This window comes from Glandiceps talaboti, chromosome 21 (assembly GCF_964340395.1).
Source record: "Glandiceps talaboti chromosome 21, keGlaTala1.1, whole genome shotgun sequence".
NCBI lineage: Eukaryota > Metazoa > Hemichordata > Enteropneusta > Spengelidae > Glandiceps > Glandiceps talaboti.
In genome coordinates this window covers 9816540-9834084 of record NC_135569.1, presented here as the reverse complement: position 1 = coordinate 9834084, position 17545 = coordinate 9816540, and the positions used below count along the sequence as shown (strand labels likewise).

The following is a 17545-nucleotide window of genomic DNA, read 5'->3' as shown; positions in this document are numbered from 1 at the left end:
CAATGTTTTGATTGATTTCTGAAATTTCATTAATCATAATCAAGTATCTGTCAACTATTACACATGGATTTCGAGTTATCATAATCATCCATCTATCCACCCACCCATCCATCCATCCATCCATCCATCCACCCATCCATCCATCCATCCATCCACCCACCCGCCCGCCCACCCACCCACCCGCCCGCCTGCACGCACGCGCGCACACGAACACGCACACGCACACGCACACGCACACACACACACACACATACATACATACATACATACATACATACATACATACATACATACATACATACATACATTATGAATAATTTGATATCTCTTACTTTCATCATTGTTCTCACACTGTTCCTTAACATCGTTATCTTCCCAATTGTTCGGACATTTTCCAATTATTTGCATGGGGTACTTATTCTTTTCTAACTGCACACACTGCCACTGTGCCCATTTTGAGCCGTAGTCAGCAAAGACTGACAGCGTTGTATCGTCCATTAGAGTATAGTTAATACTGCTATTGACACGAAGTGATCGCCAATCATAAGGTGTACCTGTCGGTAAAACTTCATAGTCGGGTGTACAGTCGTTTGTTGTTGCCATTTCTGTGACTGAAGCTGGTGAATCAAAACCGACATCATCAGATGAGTTTGTGAATAATGCTTCTTCAGGCATATCAAATATATTTTTATCGTCCCCGATAACCATACCACCATCAGTAATGGTATAATCATCAGATACATTTGTAAGCCGTCCTTGGTGGGCTGTTTCTGTAGCTGGGTCATTTGGTTGTTTTGAGAAGCTGCTTTCTTCCAAACCGAGACAACTTTCCGCATAGTCATGACAACAGTCGCCGTACACCAGACAGCTTTCATCACATCTACACATACGATCGAAGACATCAGTGTTGCATAAATTATCATTTTGATGGCAACTCTCCATGGACTGTTGTGTCAGCCAGTCGGTACATTCAGGTACTAGGTATCCCATCCTTGGTATAAGATTAATAGAGTTGTTGCAATCCATATGTTGTATCTGTGGAAAGAGGGGCGACATGTTTGGTGGAGCTGCTCCAGCCATATCACCAATATCCTGATTAGTAACAAATGATGAGTCTTGCTGCGGTAACTCAGTTGGTACTGTACCACCAACAAATTCTTTTGTCGTGAAAATTGGAATTTGTCCTTCAGGTGAGATGTCGACGTTAGGTACGCGGGGTATGTTTTCTGGTAAAAGCCTAAACGAGGTTGTTACTTGTACGTTATGCAAACGTGATAACGTTAACAGCTCTTCGGTAGAAGGTGTAGTGATATCTTCAACAACATTAATTGACCAATCGGGGGGAAGGGTTGTTCCAGCGCTGCTTGTAGTATCTGCTAAGTCCAACGGTAAAATAGTAGTTGGTGCTGGAATTACGTCACTGTCTATACTAAATGTCGGCAAAGCCTCAGAAAGATCTCGTTCGTTCCTAATTTTTGGAACTGGAAAATTGTCGTCAAAAGATTCAGCCAATTCGAGCGACTCTCCTTGCTTATCCAAAGGCGCCGTCAAAAGCCAATCGCCAATTTCTGGATCATTCCCCAACACGTTTTTGTCGTCCGGTTTATCTAAAAACCACTTGTCATAGATTTGTTTATCAAAAAATTGAGTTTCAATTATTGGTTCGTTGAGAAGCCATTGATCGTCAGATTCGCCTAAATAAACCTTTTCGTTGCCTGGTTCTCTTAGAAACCACTTCTCGTCGTCTGCGTCATCTAAAACCCATCTCTCGTCCTCAGGTTCATTGTGTAACATATTTTCGTCGTTTTGCGGTCCTGGATTATCTAAATACCATGGCCATTTTTTCTCGTCAGAATAGTCCTGAAACCACTTTTCGTCGTCTGCGTCATCTGGAAACCATTTATCGTCTCCATGTTCAGTTTGAAACAACATTTCGTCATCAGCGACATTTAAAAACCATTCCTTGTCGCCAGAATAGTCTTGAAACCACTTTTCGTCGTCTGTGTCATCCCAAATCCATGTTCTGTCTGGTTCATCGAGAGACCACTGCATATCGTTCTTGCCAATTTGTCTTTCAATCAAAAAATCAATTCCTGAATCCGTCTTTTTCAATTCATCAACGGTTGCAGCAGGGATGACATACCAGTCCATCATCAAGTTAGTTAAACGTATAAGGACGATAATTCCTAGTATAGCAGCGAATGCTAAATACCATGAACGACGACTACCACTGTTTAACATGTTACTGTTAATCGTGAACATTTTACAAAGTCACAGTAAAGATGCTCTTCATATATATATGACACAGCCAGCATCAAGTGACGATGAAGATATAACGGTAAATTTGATTGACTTGTTTGTTAGCTGTATACCATTAAAATGAAACTCAATTTGTCAAACAGGCCTGACGAGGCAGTTTTTAGTTATATTTACCTTAACTATTATGATATACTTATTGTATTACTTCCGCACGGGTTTCTTTTCATATGATACATTAAAAGGGTTTTAAAACTTGCATGCTTAGGCCTGCAGTGTTTACTTACATTTATGTGTTCAACCTCGGGATATTTCATTGTGATTACAAAGTAATCAAAGTCCAAATTTCTATAACTTATAGAACTACAACAATCAAGAACACGAGTAAATGCATCAAGTATAAATGTACACTTTAAATCATTTTGTCACAGGGTGAACGTTTTTTGTTGTGTGTGGTATTGCTACAAACATTGTCACAAAATCAATTAACATTAGTCATTATGGTATTTGCTTTCTATCGAAAGTGAAACATGTTGATACAGGCTATACTATCAATCAGCACTCATTTGACATTTCGCGTGATCACAAGTAATAACTGTCACGTTTTAATGCATTAGTCGCCCTAAGTCGGTGTTTTTTCAAGTGTGTTTTACTTTGCGTGATTGAATTGTATATTGTAAGGGGAACAAAATCAAATATGTCAATAACGAATTAACTTTTTCGACCTGAAACCATAAAAACTTATTTGTACTACATTTCAAAGTATGTATTGAATTTCAAAATTGTGTATTAATTTGTAAATATTGATCGATATTGCAGACCTAAATTTCGATAATTTAATTTATATTTTAATAATTTTGAACGGCTTGTTATTAATAGTCTAAGAATAGAATATCAGCCATACACAGAATTGGATTACAGGCATGTTCGTCAACATATCAACACATTGGAGAATGTCAAATCATTTCAATTTCAATCTTACCGATAGGAATAGTTCGTTCATATTGAGAATCGACCTTTGCTTTAATGTGTACATGTATGTATGTATGTATGTATGTATGTATGTATGTATGTTTGCATGTATGTATGTATGTATATGTATGTATGTATGTATATATGTATGTATGTATGTATGTATGTATGTATGTATGTATGTATGTATGTATGTATGCATGTGTGAATGTATGTGTGTATGTATGTATGTATGTATGTATGTATGTATGTATGTATGTGTATGTATGTATGTATGTATGTATGTGTGTGTGTGTATGTATGTATGTATGTATGTATGTATGTGTGTGTGTATGTATGTATGTATGTATGTATGTATGTATGTATGTATGTATGTGTGTGTGTGTGTGCGTGCGTGCGTATGCGTGTGCGTGTGTGTGTGTATGTGCGTGTATGTATTGACATTCAGATATATTAAGGTATTTACCTGTTTAAAGCTTGTCTATAAATATCTTGATAAAGAATTTTTATTCGAAACGTCGGATTTTACATCTATTTATTCGGACTGTCTCACAAGTTCCATATGCATTTCTATGTATGTATGTATGTATGTATGTATGTATGTATGTATGTATGTATGTATGTATGTATGTATGTATGTATGTATGTGCGTAAGTACGTGCGTGAGTATTTATATGTGTGTCCTGATACAACACTGTCTAAACATTGTGAATCCTGTTGAACCATATATGTTGGTAAATGATATTTTATTTTCTGAATGGCAAGTTCAAAGGTCAATACATTTATTCATACATGTCTACGAAACATAACAGAGAACAAGTGACTATTATGATGCATAGCTTTGAACCAATCAGATTTTGATTAACAGAAAAGGGAATTGAGAAAAATACCTATCTTCTTGTACTGCGCATGCCCAAATTACTGGATATATATATGTACAAAATAAACATGTGCATGTGCATACGAAACCAAAACGTGTTTTGTTTGCGCGGCAAAGTTTCGAAAGTGGTTCCGTTCATGTAAAAGGAACATCGTATTATAAATGTGTCGTTAAAACAGATAGATACACAGACATTTACACGTGCACATACACAGAGAGAGAAAAACACACAAACAGACAGACAGACAGACAGACAGATAGACAGACAGACAGACAGACGGACAGACTGATCGATAGACAGACAAATACATAGTTAACATACAAATTAAATGAGATTAAAATCAAACTTATGTACTCCAATCGAGTACATTCCATACTTGTGTATTGTCCATCACTTTCAGTATGCACTTTACGAACAATAAATCCAAAAATGAAGAGGTCCCTTCATCTGCAGAAACCTGGTTCTTGCTTTTGTGCGCCTATCATTCATAGTCTACCTATACTTTGGCCGTCTCAAGGTACATCACATCACAGTAATTGCAGGGGTAACAATGCACGACTCCAGTTAAAGCTCTCTTCACAGTCTTTTGTGAAACATGCACCAAAAATATTCCAAAAATATACAAATGATGGATCCGGATGTGTCGTCACAAACAGGCACTTGATTTGATATTCGTGTAGCTGACAACATTAAACAGACAGGCGTAATGTGTCTCTGAAAAGCTTACGTCATCTTTTCACAAAAGGTCATAGTTTCTCAAATGTTCCCTTTGGATGATATCTCGACAGTCGTTGAACACTCGTTCAATATTCTTGGTGTCTACTGCACATGTGAAGTGTGGATAACAAAATTTCATATCCCGAAGTTTTTCATCTTGTCGCGTGATTTTCTAGTAAAAGAAAGAATTGAAAATGATCGTTAGACTATGTATGTATGTATGTATGTATGTATGTATGTATGTATGTATGTATGTATGTATGTATGTATGTATGTATGTATGTATGTATGTATGTATGTATGTAGATGTATGTATGTATGTATGTATGTATGTATGTATGTATGTATGTATGTATGTATGTATGTATGTATGTATGTATGTGTGTGTGTGTGTTTGTGTGTGTGAGTGTACGTGCGTGCGTGCGTATGTATGTATGTATGTATGTATGTATGTATGTATGTATGTATGTATGTATGTATGTATGTATGTATGTATGTATAATGGTATGTCTGTCTGCCTGACGGAGTTTGATATATATTATTAATTAGCTATAGTGTAATGGATAATGTTTTCATTGGGTGATAAAATGATATTACCTACCATAAATCGATCAAGAATATATGTTTTAGCTTTCAGTAATTCTCTATCTTCCTCGGCTGACGATGCCCCTGGAATAAAGTCGATTACCAGACAATTTTAACAATACATTTTCCATCATTTATCGATGAAAGGTAATAGATCAGCTACACATTCATTACCTAACACTAATGACATAGATTCCATCAACACTTTTGACATTTTTCTAAAAGAAAAAACCGTCGTTTACAATCCCCTTTCTAGAGCCAAAATATTTGAAAAGTTTATTTCTACGATTGCAGTCTAAAACTATTATAAAATGAAATCAAAATTACAGAAAAACAAGAATATTTGTCCTTGACGTTTTGGCGGGAAAATGAAATCTCTTTACAACATTAAGTTAAGTGGTCATATTGACAAGTACAAGGTTGAAAGGTGACCGAAGACCGATGATGGCAGCCATTATGATATACCTACAACTGGTATAATAAGACTAGGAAAGATACAGGAATGACATTAGCTTACTTCTCGCATGGTATGCTCTCTCTCTTGATGGTTGTGTGGGGATACAAAAACAAGTAGACGGTCTGTCAAATGCATCTGTAGTAATCATAGCTGGAATGAAGTTGAGAAAATGTATTATGACCGCAAAAGTAAAGTATCAACAGCGGATAGAATTTCCATATAAATATTTCGTCTTGACTCGACTGACTTCTTCAGTGGATCACAGATATGGAAAAGTCTTGTGAGTGGACCGAATGTTTTCGCTGGTGTTCATGACGTCATGTGGTTATTGGCAAGTGGAACTTTGGAACTGAGAACCTGGTCGTATGCGCATGCATGGACCAGGGGACTCAAGGAGACATTGATAGGTAACTGAACTAGTGTAGAGACTCAGAAAGTGGGATACCGACCGAGAAGCCTATAGCTTTCGTACGTATACGATCAGGCAAACATTCAAATCCACTGAAGAATTCTAGCGAGTCTAGACGAAATAATTTCAAAAAGTAACATTTCCTGCTTGTGATAAAATAACCTCAATAACTACATTACAGTTTGCATGTTATTCTCCCAGTCGGCCAATCATCATGATCCTTCCTGAATATAGGTAATGTATGTAAATATATTCATACAGCGCCGCGGGAAATGCCAACAAAAATTCATGTACCACCTTTGATAGTCACAACCACGAGGATTCATATCAGAAATTGTCTAATTGTGAACGCAAATCCCGCAAAATAAAACATAGTTACGTATATAAGAAACCGTAGTCTGTGAGGTACGCCATGATGACTGGGCGCCCTCACACATCGAACACCTGGCGGCACGACGCATCTTACAGTCTAATAAGAAACAAAAACAAGTACTTACCACTTTCCTTTCTCACTACATAGTTTTTATAATCTTCAAAATAATTTTCAATACGTGTTCTGCCAGAGTGTACTTTCTCTGCTAAAATATCTGTTTTATTCAGAAATATAATTGCTGATACACGTTTGAGATACCTAGATTGTCAAGAAAGTAAAAGAGAAACAGTGTATCATTCATTTTTGAAAATATTATGTTTACCTGAAAATGAATAGCAACTTATATTTGTTTATGTATGTAAACATGAAGATATTGAATAATGGGTTGATTTAAGTCAATATAATTGTCAATTCATAAAATCATATTCCATAGCTACACGCGTACGTGTCTGTACATGTATCTAATTGAATGAATGAACATAACAAGCCGAAACATGTAGTTTTACTATAAACGCTGCTAGGGTCAGAATATAGTTAGAATAATGTGTAATTTCAAAGATCCAAATAAGTTTATAAGAATCCCTAACGTTTCACGCGCGCGCGCGCGCGCGTGCATGTGTGTGTGCATCCGTCCTAGCGTGAGTGTGGTGTATGAGTGTATGTATGACTTCATGTGAGTGTATGTGTGTCCGTCCGTCCGTGCGTGTGTAGTGTACGTATGTATGACTGCGCGTGTTTGTGTATTCCGGCATTAGTCTGTGGTTACCTTAGTTGAAATTAGGGTGTTACGATGTAGTCACATCACTGGCATTTGGTGAAAGCGTTTTGTGCAGTAAGGCAACTAATATGACTAATTCAATATGGTCATGTGACTCACCTATTTTGCCAAATTCTTGTAAATAGTTCAAAGGCTTCCACTAATCTATTCTGTGTTGGGTCCTCCCTAAGAACCAGATCGTATCCACTACAGGCAGTAACAAATATGAGAGCCGTCGTATCTTGAAGCAGTAAAATAGTGAAGAAAAGTTAAAACATGTCGAACTCATAAAACTAAATCATTTTCATGAGAAATACAGGAATTCCCCTGGATAAAGGATATCGTCTGCTCCCACATACAGTTATGTTAGTTCTAGGCATAATATCTTTCCCTGTTCGTTTGGGGGATCTGCGAATTTAAAATCATATTATTTCGATCAAGTGAGGCCTAATAAAAAAAATTGTGTTGTTCCGATTACGGTCAGTTTAAAAATAGGTGGGTAGGTAGATTTTTTAGTTCTAGTTCAGGTAATTATGTTTTCCGTTGTTTTCCACATGGCCTCTGTGTTATTGGTTTCTTCTCATCAGATGTACAGCCATTACAGATTGGAAAAACAATTTTATATTGTCTTTTTAAGTAGATGTCATTTTCACATCTACAATTTCTGGTGAGACTTCACGATTTTATTAATTCTTTCTCGCGGATATGTCAAAAAAGGGCTGGCAGTGAAAAACTAGGTGGGGCCGGGTACCCGAAACCAAGCAATTTTTGTTTAGGCCTGACAGAAGTGAATTGACATAAACAAAAAACCCACCTGCATAAATTTTCAAAAGTCATGGTAAATTTAGCAGATAAAGAACGAGATTTTCTCTTTGAAAAATTACCAATATAACCAGTTATTATCATCGGACAGAACCGCACGGCCTCACAATGGATTGACTAAGGCATACAGATTTATTTTCACGAGTGATTCGGTTTATTCTGCCACTACGTATACCGCTCGTGAAAATACGGCAGAATAAACCGAATCACCAGTGAAAATAACTTCTGCATGCCCCACCATAAATTGTGAGGCTGTGGGGTTGTTATTATTATATATGTACGTACACCAAACGTAATAATTTCGAAAAGGACGAACGCACGCGTCATCGCGTTATGATTTAGGGCACCCAATTCACATCAGCTGTCAACCTTTGACCGGCCCTGTGGCACATTGTTATGCAAATTTACCGTTTACGCTGTAAATGATAAAGTTCGTCGATGTCACGGTAAGAGAATAACGGGCATATTTCCGAATTAAGTCGCCAAATCTTTTGAAAACCGACTTGAAGGTACAGTTCTTAGTTGTCTAGAACTAATAGTTTCATTATTGTATCCTTTATTTTCTGAGCAATATCAGTAGCGGTGGCGTTCGCATCTGGTTCGGATGCAGACACAAATGTGCAGACGACAGTTTAGCAAATCATGCTCTCCTGGTGGATATCAGTTTCGAATGACCATAACAATAACTACAACAATGAATTTACTTTCAAAATGTTTCATAGAAGTGTATAATTATCTGTGCAACGTTCAAAATACCAAATACCTTCGATACATTAGTAAACAACACGGTCGATTATGTTTACATATGGACAGTGGTTGTTGTTGTTTAGGGTGAAGATACTTAACTAATTTGCATAGTTATGTGATAGGTAAGCAACTAATTTGTATAGTAATTTGATACTTCAGAACTTGGGATGAAAGATAGTGAAATAGTTTATCAACCAACAATTTTTTTCTTCAAAAGTGTGTAACAGCCTGAAATAAGTGTATGTGCTTGGAAACCAGGGATTGGTTTTGTATTAGGATCTATTTTATTTCATTTGCATAGCTAACCCTGAAAATATCGGTTTTATTTCTTATTGTACATCAACGTACACAGTGGTACATACGTAATAACACAGATTTCTTTTTCCTTAACAAAAGTCACCAATTAAAACCGAATGTTTTGAGTCTTTGTCTGTAGTAGTAATAATGAACAGACATTAGCACTGATTAAAATGACCGCCCTCACCGTTAAAAAGTTGAATCCATTTCATTCGTTGGTCCCGTTGGCCGCCAACGTCAAACATACTGTAAAAGAAGAACGATAATAATTTGAACAAACGTTTAACTTGCATGTATTTGACATTATCTCTAGTAGTTATCCAAATAATTGTTTACTATGTACACATTGCCTTTCAAGCTTCCTGAAGAATATCATACAAATCCTCAATTGCAAGAAATTTGTGATGAGATAACTAGCATCTGAATTAACAGCGTTATTTCATTAACTATTTGACTTATGAAAATAATGTCAGCAGATAATTTCAGCACAATTTTATTAGATATGACGTGATATTTATTTATCGGATTTCGGTCGGTACAATAAAATACCAACATCGTTCCTACTTCTACCACCATCATGGTAACGAGTCAACGTATATTCTGTTGGCGGACACCCAATCTCACCTCCTTTCACAAAAGTGAACGTTTAAAGTTATAAATACTTAAATCTTGTCGACAAAATTTAAGCGAAAAAAAATAGAGCACCTACTGAAAGTTAACCCCTTTGACAGCAAATTTTGTTTGAAAAATTCCCGTCGTCATTACTCGGCATCTCAGAATGTCCTACAGAAAATAGAAAGACATGACGTCACATTTGTCACGTGACTCTTCCTGAAAATTTCTTGCTTGAATTTGATATGGTATAAACAAAGACTAAGGGGGAAAATATGCACTCAAAGACATCTCTCGCAAACGAATATGTTATATTTATACTAGCTAGACGTGATTAGGTGAATGGAACTACCCGTGAGTGTTGACTCGGAAAATGAAGCCAATTTCGCAATGGGGAACTTGAAATCCAGCTGACTGAGCATGCTCAGACGCAAAGGAGTATGGGACTATCTGTGGTTATCGTAATACCTAATGTGGAGCTACTGAAAAAAAATTAATCTCACACAATTGTCAGTGTAACTATGAATTGATCATTCGTGGTTACAAACAATGTATCAACATTGTTTACAATACCAATTAATTAGCATTTATTATCGCATTTCCCATGATGCAACATTCAAGATGGCGGGTTTGAAGTTCCCTATTTGGTTGAAGGTTCTTGTAGGATTGGGATTGGCTATTTTGGTGATAAATTTAGTTGTCTATCACAGATTATAGCAAATGTACTGAAAAATACTAACCACAATAAGAAAATGAACGCGGGATACAAACATTTTGGCTTTTAATCTAACAGAGTGGTTTTATCATTTTGATATCACGTTAAAAATATTCTAGCCAACTTGAACTAATATGAGTCTTAATATGACGGCTAAGATACAGTTCGTTTCCTTCTTTCAGATATTGCTTGTGTAGGACGTAAACTACAGAACGATTTGACGTACGTCTCCGTCATCACACATGCCATGGGTGCAGTAAAAAGGACAAAAGTGCGTTGCATGAATTGAAGACTCGATATACTACGGCTTTGCCCTTACCTGGTCTGATGGTAAGTAATCCTCTTCGCCAACTTCCTCCGTCTTGTCTAGAAAACTGCAAAACAAAATAGAAAATATTTCCCTAGCAACAAGAAAATGTTCGAATATATCTTACTATTCAAGCTATATATGCGTCATTATGACACATCTCCATATAAATGCTTTCAAATAGTGATAAAAACAATTAACAGCATCTCAGGATTGTCACTCCTCCTTAAAATAACGCCCTCTACGGCCGATCGGACAAAACATAACGTCACTGACAGGAAGATTGCAACTACACAAACCCATAGTTGATATGAAAAAGTAATGAGAAACATAAAAAGACAATAGGGCCACCCTAAAATAGTATTAAGGAGACATGCGAACCGCGACGAGAACAGATCACGATGGATACGTGATCGATGTAAAACCACAAACAAGGAAGTTTCCTTGTTTGTGATAAAAAAAACCCTAAAATACGTAGCATGGATTACTAATTCTGAATTCATGATGAGTAGCTACTTCAGATTTAATTGCGTTTCTGAAGTAGAATCCTGAAGTAGGGAAGTGGTGTAATTATTGGAACAATTACCTTGGACATCAAAAAGCAAGTAATCCAGTACACGTGTTATACGTTCTGTGATCGCAATAACTATCTACTACGTACGAACATGCCTATATTGTAATTGAGACTAATAAAGTGTGGGTTATGCAACTGGACGTCTGGAGCATTGCGATTGGGTTCATTGACCTCAGTTTAAAATCGATACTGGGTGCCTGAAATTATATCACTGTCTGCTTAAAAAATAGGGTGATTGTAACTATTCACAGCATACAGATTATGATTTATGTTAATCACGCAGGAACATATTAGATAATTTCTCTCAAGGCAAGGATTTTCAATTATTGCAATGCTTTGTATGGGATGGTGATTGAAACCAACACAACAGAGAAACACACATACAGAGACAGACAGAGACAGACAGACAGACAGACAGACAGACAGACAGACAGACAGACAGACAGACAGACATAGCTGATAGATATAGGGATAGACAGACACAGGCAGACTGGCAAATAGATAGATACACAAAATACTATATATATATATATATATATATATATATATATATATATTTATATATATAATATAGATAGATAGATAGATAGATAGATAGACAGACAGACAGACAGACAGACAGGCAGGCAGGCAGGCAGATAGATAGATAGATAGATAGATAGATAGATAGATAGATAGATAGATAGATAGATAGATAGATAGATAGATAGATAGATAGGTAGGAACGTAGGTAGAGAGATAGACAGCCAGACAAATTTTAGTAACAAAATTCCGAACAAGTCGGCAAAAGTTGCTCTCGTGATTCGAAATCTGAATGCCGTGAAATCTTTGGAAATCATATAGACTATGACATAATTCCATCAAAATACGATTTTAAATACAAAATAATGACATGGATGACATCATTTTACATTCAAACAATAGAATTGCAAGTTATTGATGGGTGATATTTGAAGTTTTTGTGCGTGATATTGAGGCAACCCAAGTTGTGACGTCATGCATTTGCATGATCTTCCGTCCACTTTGAATAGTGGCATTAGAGTATTACTATTACACCAAGAATATATTACACCAAAGTGAAAATAGTGATTGAGAGGTACTTACTATTTGGCAGAATCAATAAGTTGATATTCATTAGCTCTACTGTAGCATTGTCGAACTCCTTTATCATCCCACAAGGCTCGAGTGTGTTCAAAAAATTCCTAGAGGGATTGAAAATAAACAGGCAAAAAACAAAGACACAGTGGTTGAAAGTTATATACTGACTTAGGGGCGAGATCAATAGTGTAATGTAGGATAAAAAACTAAAATTGCTTTAGTTAGGACTCATACCCCCCCCCCCCCCCAACTAAATTGGCCAAAATTGAAAACTGTTCAATCAATTTGATTTCAAATCAGTATGTAGTAGTATGTAGTGCTATGAATATAAAGACAGTATGTAGTAGTATGTAGTGCTATGAATATAAAGACAGTATGTAGTAGTATGTAGTGCTATGAATATAAAGACAGTATGTAGTAGTATGTAGTGCTATGAATATAAAGACAGTATGTAGTAGTATGTAGTGCTATGAATATAAAGCCGGTATGTAGTAGTATGTAGTGCTATGAATACAAAGCCAGTATGTAGTAGTATGTAGTGCTATGAATACAAAGCCAGTATGTAGTAGTATGTAGTGCTATGAATACAAAGCCAGTGTGTAGTAGTATGTAGTGCTATGAATACAAAGTCAGTACTGTAGTATGTAGTGCTATGAATACAAAGCCAGTATGTTGTGGTATGTAGTGCTATGAATACAAAGCCAGTATGTAGTAGTATGTAGTACTATGAATACAAAGCCAGTATGTAGTAGTATGTAGTGCTATGAATACAAAGCCAGTATGTAGTAGTATGTAGTGCTATGAATACAAAGCCAGTAGTGTGTAGTGCTATGAATACAAAGCCAGTGTGTAGTAGTATGTACATGTATGTAGTGAATATAAAGCCAGTATGTAGTAGTATGTAGTGCTATGTTGCTATGATACGTTGGGTTGTTTCGATTATTTCACCATTCCTATTCTTCTCTGTACCATATATTCTGCAGTGTGGTTACACTAGTGTCGGTAAATTATTTATTGCAGACACAAATTGAGTTTATACGTTAAGTGAGTTGGGTCGGGTATTTAGGCGTAAGAATACACGATTAGTGTGAGATAATCTAGTTTCAAAGAAAAATGTTGATTTTTTATATTCTTGGTATATTTACCTGCGGAAAGTCAAAATCTGGTCGACTTGTCTCGTCTTGAATGTAATCTAATCGGAACTTGTTGTCTGGGTTCTGGAGTTCTATTGGTGGAGTTAATGTACTCATTGCCTCTGTTATTGTCTGAAAGTGTGACAAAGTGTACTGAAGTGAGTGTAATCATTACGTCATTACCAAAATTACATCATAATTACACTTTCTGTCATTTCCAAGTGAACACGTAGAGTTGAAATGTGTGTTGATCTACATACACTTCATTTGCATGTGTGCCATCTGCATACATTTGAATATGTCATGGTTACGAACAGTGTCACACTGATTGGATGGATATTTTCAAATCGAAGAACAGCTTTTTGTGCTATTTTAGTTACACAAGCGTAAGCTATGAGAGACTGAAGGGATATACCGTGGGCCCGTAATTTGAACAGGTTACTAAAAGATTGTATCATACGATTTCTGTATAATGTTAGTTTCCATACTTGATAAGGCAAGATTGTTATTACTTTCAAACTTTATGATGTTATTGAACGACTCTCACTTTTACCAATAGGAACTTGCAATCCAAACTGAGCATGCTCAGATGCAAAGGACTATGTGATTATCTGTAGTTATCGTAATACCTAATCTGGAGCTACAGATAAAATTAACCTCCCACAATTGTAACTGTGAATTGATTATTTGTGGTTACAAACAATGTATCAACATTGTTTACAATACTAATTGATTAGTATTTATAATCACATTTCCCATGATGCAACATTCAACATGGCGGGTTTGCAAGTTCCCAATTACGTCATGATATACTACATATTACCACTGTTTAATGGTGAAAGGTAAAATACTCGTGCTCACCAGAATTGCATCGTGAAGATTACTTAGGATTGGTTTAATTTTTTCTCTTCGTTCTCTATCATTGTAAAAAAAGAATACAATGTCAGCTTTGATTGTAAAACAGAAATACAAATACAACAACATTCGTAAATGTTTACTTATTGTTCATTATTTTGATGATAAATAAAATTAATATTCTTTCAATGAAAAATTAACTATCCTAAGATTTATGTACAAAAGTTTTCTTCTTCAAAGTTTGATTGTGATTTTAATATTCAGAAGCGCTGTTTGGTTAGACGGATTTGGATAATAGATTGGCCGTTATCAAATTCATTCTGAAGGCAATAGGTTTTTGAAGTAACTTCCGAAGGTAGTTTATTCCATAGATATGGCACATTACTTGAGAAAACATGCCCATGTAAATTGATAGGATCGAAGATCGGAAGAGTTGGCCTCGTGTGAATTAGGTCTAAAAAATTGGCCTGTGAAAGGTTATTCACAAATTTGTATGTCTATTCTTGTCTGTGGTTATGTACAAGAGTTTGAATTCAATTCTATAAGGCGTACTGTATCAGCAGGTATACAGTTTTGTATGGGGTGTATATGGTATAGATATTGTTATGAGAATCGTACGCTTTGATTGTCATGGGAGGTATTTGATATCAGCATATGAGTAGCAAGAAATTAAGAAGCTCGTTATTTGAAAATACTCCAGATAATTGACAAATCTAATAATAAAGTTTGTGTGTCAATAAATAGAAATCACACATACTCGTCACTAAAGCCATCCTCATGAAGTATCTTCATCTGTTTCATTATAGTACTCTTTCCTGATTCACCAGCTCCTGTGGAAACATAAAACAGATAGAGATGATGTAATGATGTGTACCAAGGTGAATTAGGTATACTAATACTACTAATTAGATTAGCAACTCAAACTATAAAAATCGCCGAACAACAATAAACATCTTACCAGACTGGGAAATGAGAATAAAAATAGTCGACAAAAACAACTTATCGAGTTGACCTCGATCAATCACAAAAAAACACTATATTATATTTATACATATACATGGTAACATGACAACTGCCCCCCGGACAACTGCCCCCCCCCGGACAATTGCCCCCGAAGGACGACTGCCCCCCGGACAACTGCCCCCGAAGGACAACTGCCCCCGAAGGAAAACAAACTAGTATTACAGATGTACGGGTTTATCATTCATTAAAAAGTCACCGTCGGCAACTTTCCACCGCAATTTGCATATATTATACTCACTACATTCACATGTTTTACTATATATATATATATATATATATATATATATATATATATATATATATATATATATATATATATATATATATATATATATATATATATATATATATATATATATATATATATATATATATAACTCGGTGAGTATCAATCTGCTAAGACAGTGCTCTATACCGCAGTGGCAGAGCGTATATAACAGTATCAAGCAAGATGCACACGTGTCGTTACATGCTGATAGCAACAGCATGGAACACTGTGTAACAGCTCCTGTGTATCTTGCTTGATACTGTGTTATTTATACCGCTCTACATACATACATATGTATTGAGCACTGTTTACTCCATATACTGATGTGTGTTTATATATATATATATATATATATATATATATATATATATATATATATATATATATATATATATATATATATAGTGTAAAAGTAATGAGTAGATCATTCCTGTTAAATAAATTCCACCCTGACGTAACGAATGGATATTCTTTAACACAGGATGCAAAGTGTTATGTATTATGTATATATATATATATATGTATGTGTAGCTTATCTTATCTTAAGCTTTGCGCCAAAATAATCAGCGTGAAAATGACTTTCACTTGTAAATTATGAATAACTCAAATGTAGCGAATCATGTGACTCGAAAGTGTAAAAATCAATATTCATTCCCCTTTTTCGTAAATTATATTATCATTTTAGGAAAAGAATGCGAGTTTTATAAGTAGAATCAATCCTCTTTAACCATTTCAATCGAAAAACAATTGTTGCAGATTTTAAGAAACGAGAATTTTAATTTCGATGTGTTTTGACGGGAAAAATGATGTTGATATTGGAGGCAGTATATTATATTACCTATGTGCTAACGTCTTACATAATCTACTTCTTATAGATGTTAATAGTTCACTGTTATGTCATATACCCCACATAAACATGAACTCAGTAAAAAGCGCGTTAGATTGTGCAATGTGAACCCCTTAAAAGTAGAAACCTTTCGTGTCGGTGAAAATAAATAAATCAACCTATTGAAGAAACATGCAATGTCAGAACTCAAAATAGTGTTCTTTGCGTACGTTGCTTTAATTCTACAGTATTTGTTGTCATATTGTGAACAAATCAGCTCTTAATGATGAAGGTTTTATCCCCCGAAATGTTGTATACGTGCTCAGACCAATTCAATCTCGCTGTTAGCTAATCAATAAAGCTTGGTAGAGAATTCAAGAGGTGTGGAGCAATATGTAAAAAGAGACTGAATGATTGCGAACCGTACCTTGTTTATATTTGATATTAACGTCACCAACTTTCTTTAGCATATTGAAATCAGTAATTTTATAAGTCATGGCAAGCAAATTGTGTAAGCGGAAATACTATTTACCTGAACAATGGCCTGCAAAATGACGAATTCATTATGAACAACGTACAACAGACACACGGAACGGAATATTCGATTGTATTACAATATGATTAGGTATTTCTGATATCAAAGAAGGAAAACCTACCTAGCAATAGCAATTTCATCCATCGCTTGTGATAGTTGTGAAATTCTTTCCCACTCTTTCTTAAATATTTGTCTATTTCTTTGCTTCGCCTTGCAGCTATCTTTTCAGGAGTCATCTTACTGCTAGTCTCGTCTGTGTATTGCTTCATCCTTGGAAGCCCCGTTGTCATTGGCAACGCTGAAGATGACGTGTCTTCAGTGTATTG

The 17545-nt window shown here is 35.6% G+C and overlaps 1 protein-coding gene across 2 annotated transcripts in view; it reads right to left on the bottom strand.

Annotated features, from left to right (window-relative positions):
• Window positions 1-4112: 4112 nt before the first annotated feature.
• The window catches only part of LOC144451117 (guanine nucleotide-binding protein G(s) subunit alpha-like), a 17637-nt gene continuing 4204 nt past the window's right edge, over window positions 4113-17545 (bottom strand). For both annotated transcript variants that reach the window (XM_078141889.1, XM_078141888.1), the window contains exons 2-14: window positions 17341-17545; window positions 15325-15397; window positions 14574-14628; window positions 13725-13844; window positions 12586-12683; window positions 10920-10974; window positions 9983-10056; window positions 9461-9519; window positions 7528-7648; window positions 6775-6908; window positions 5929-6018; window positions 5428-5495; window positions 4113-4998 (exon numbers count right to left, since the gene is read on the bottom strand). The exon at window positions 17341-17545 is cut by the window's right edge and continues 2 nt beyond it. In XM_078141889.1, the coding sequence (XP_077998015.1) occupies window positions 4846-4998; window positions 5428-5495; window positions 5929-6018; window positions 6775-6908; window positions 7528-7648; window positions 9461-9519; window positions 9983-10056; window positions 10920-10974; window positions 12586-12683; window positions 13725-13844; window positions 14574-14628; window positions 15325-15397; window positions 17341-17509 (1269 nt within the window). In that variant the 5' untranslated portion in view covers window positions 17510-17545 and the 3' untranslated portion in view covers window positions 4113-4845. The remainder of the gene's footprint in view (window positions 4999-5427; window positions 5496-5928; window positions 6019-6774; window positions 6909-7527; window positions 7649-9460; window positions 9520-9982; window positions 10057-10919; window positions 10975-12585; window positions 12684-13724; window positions 13845-14573; window positions 14629-15324; window positions 15398-17340) is intronic.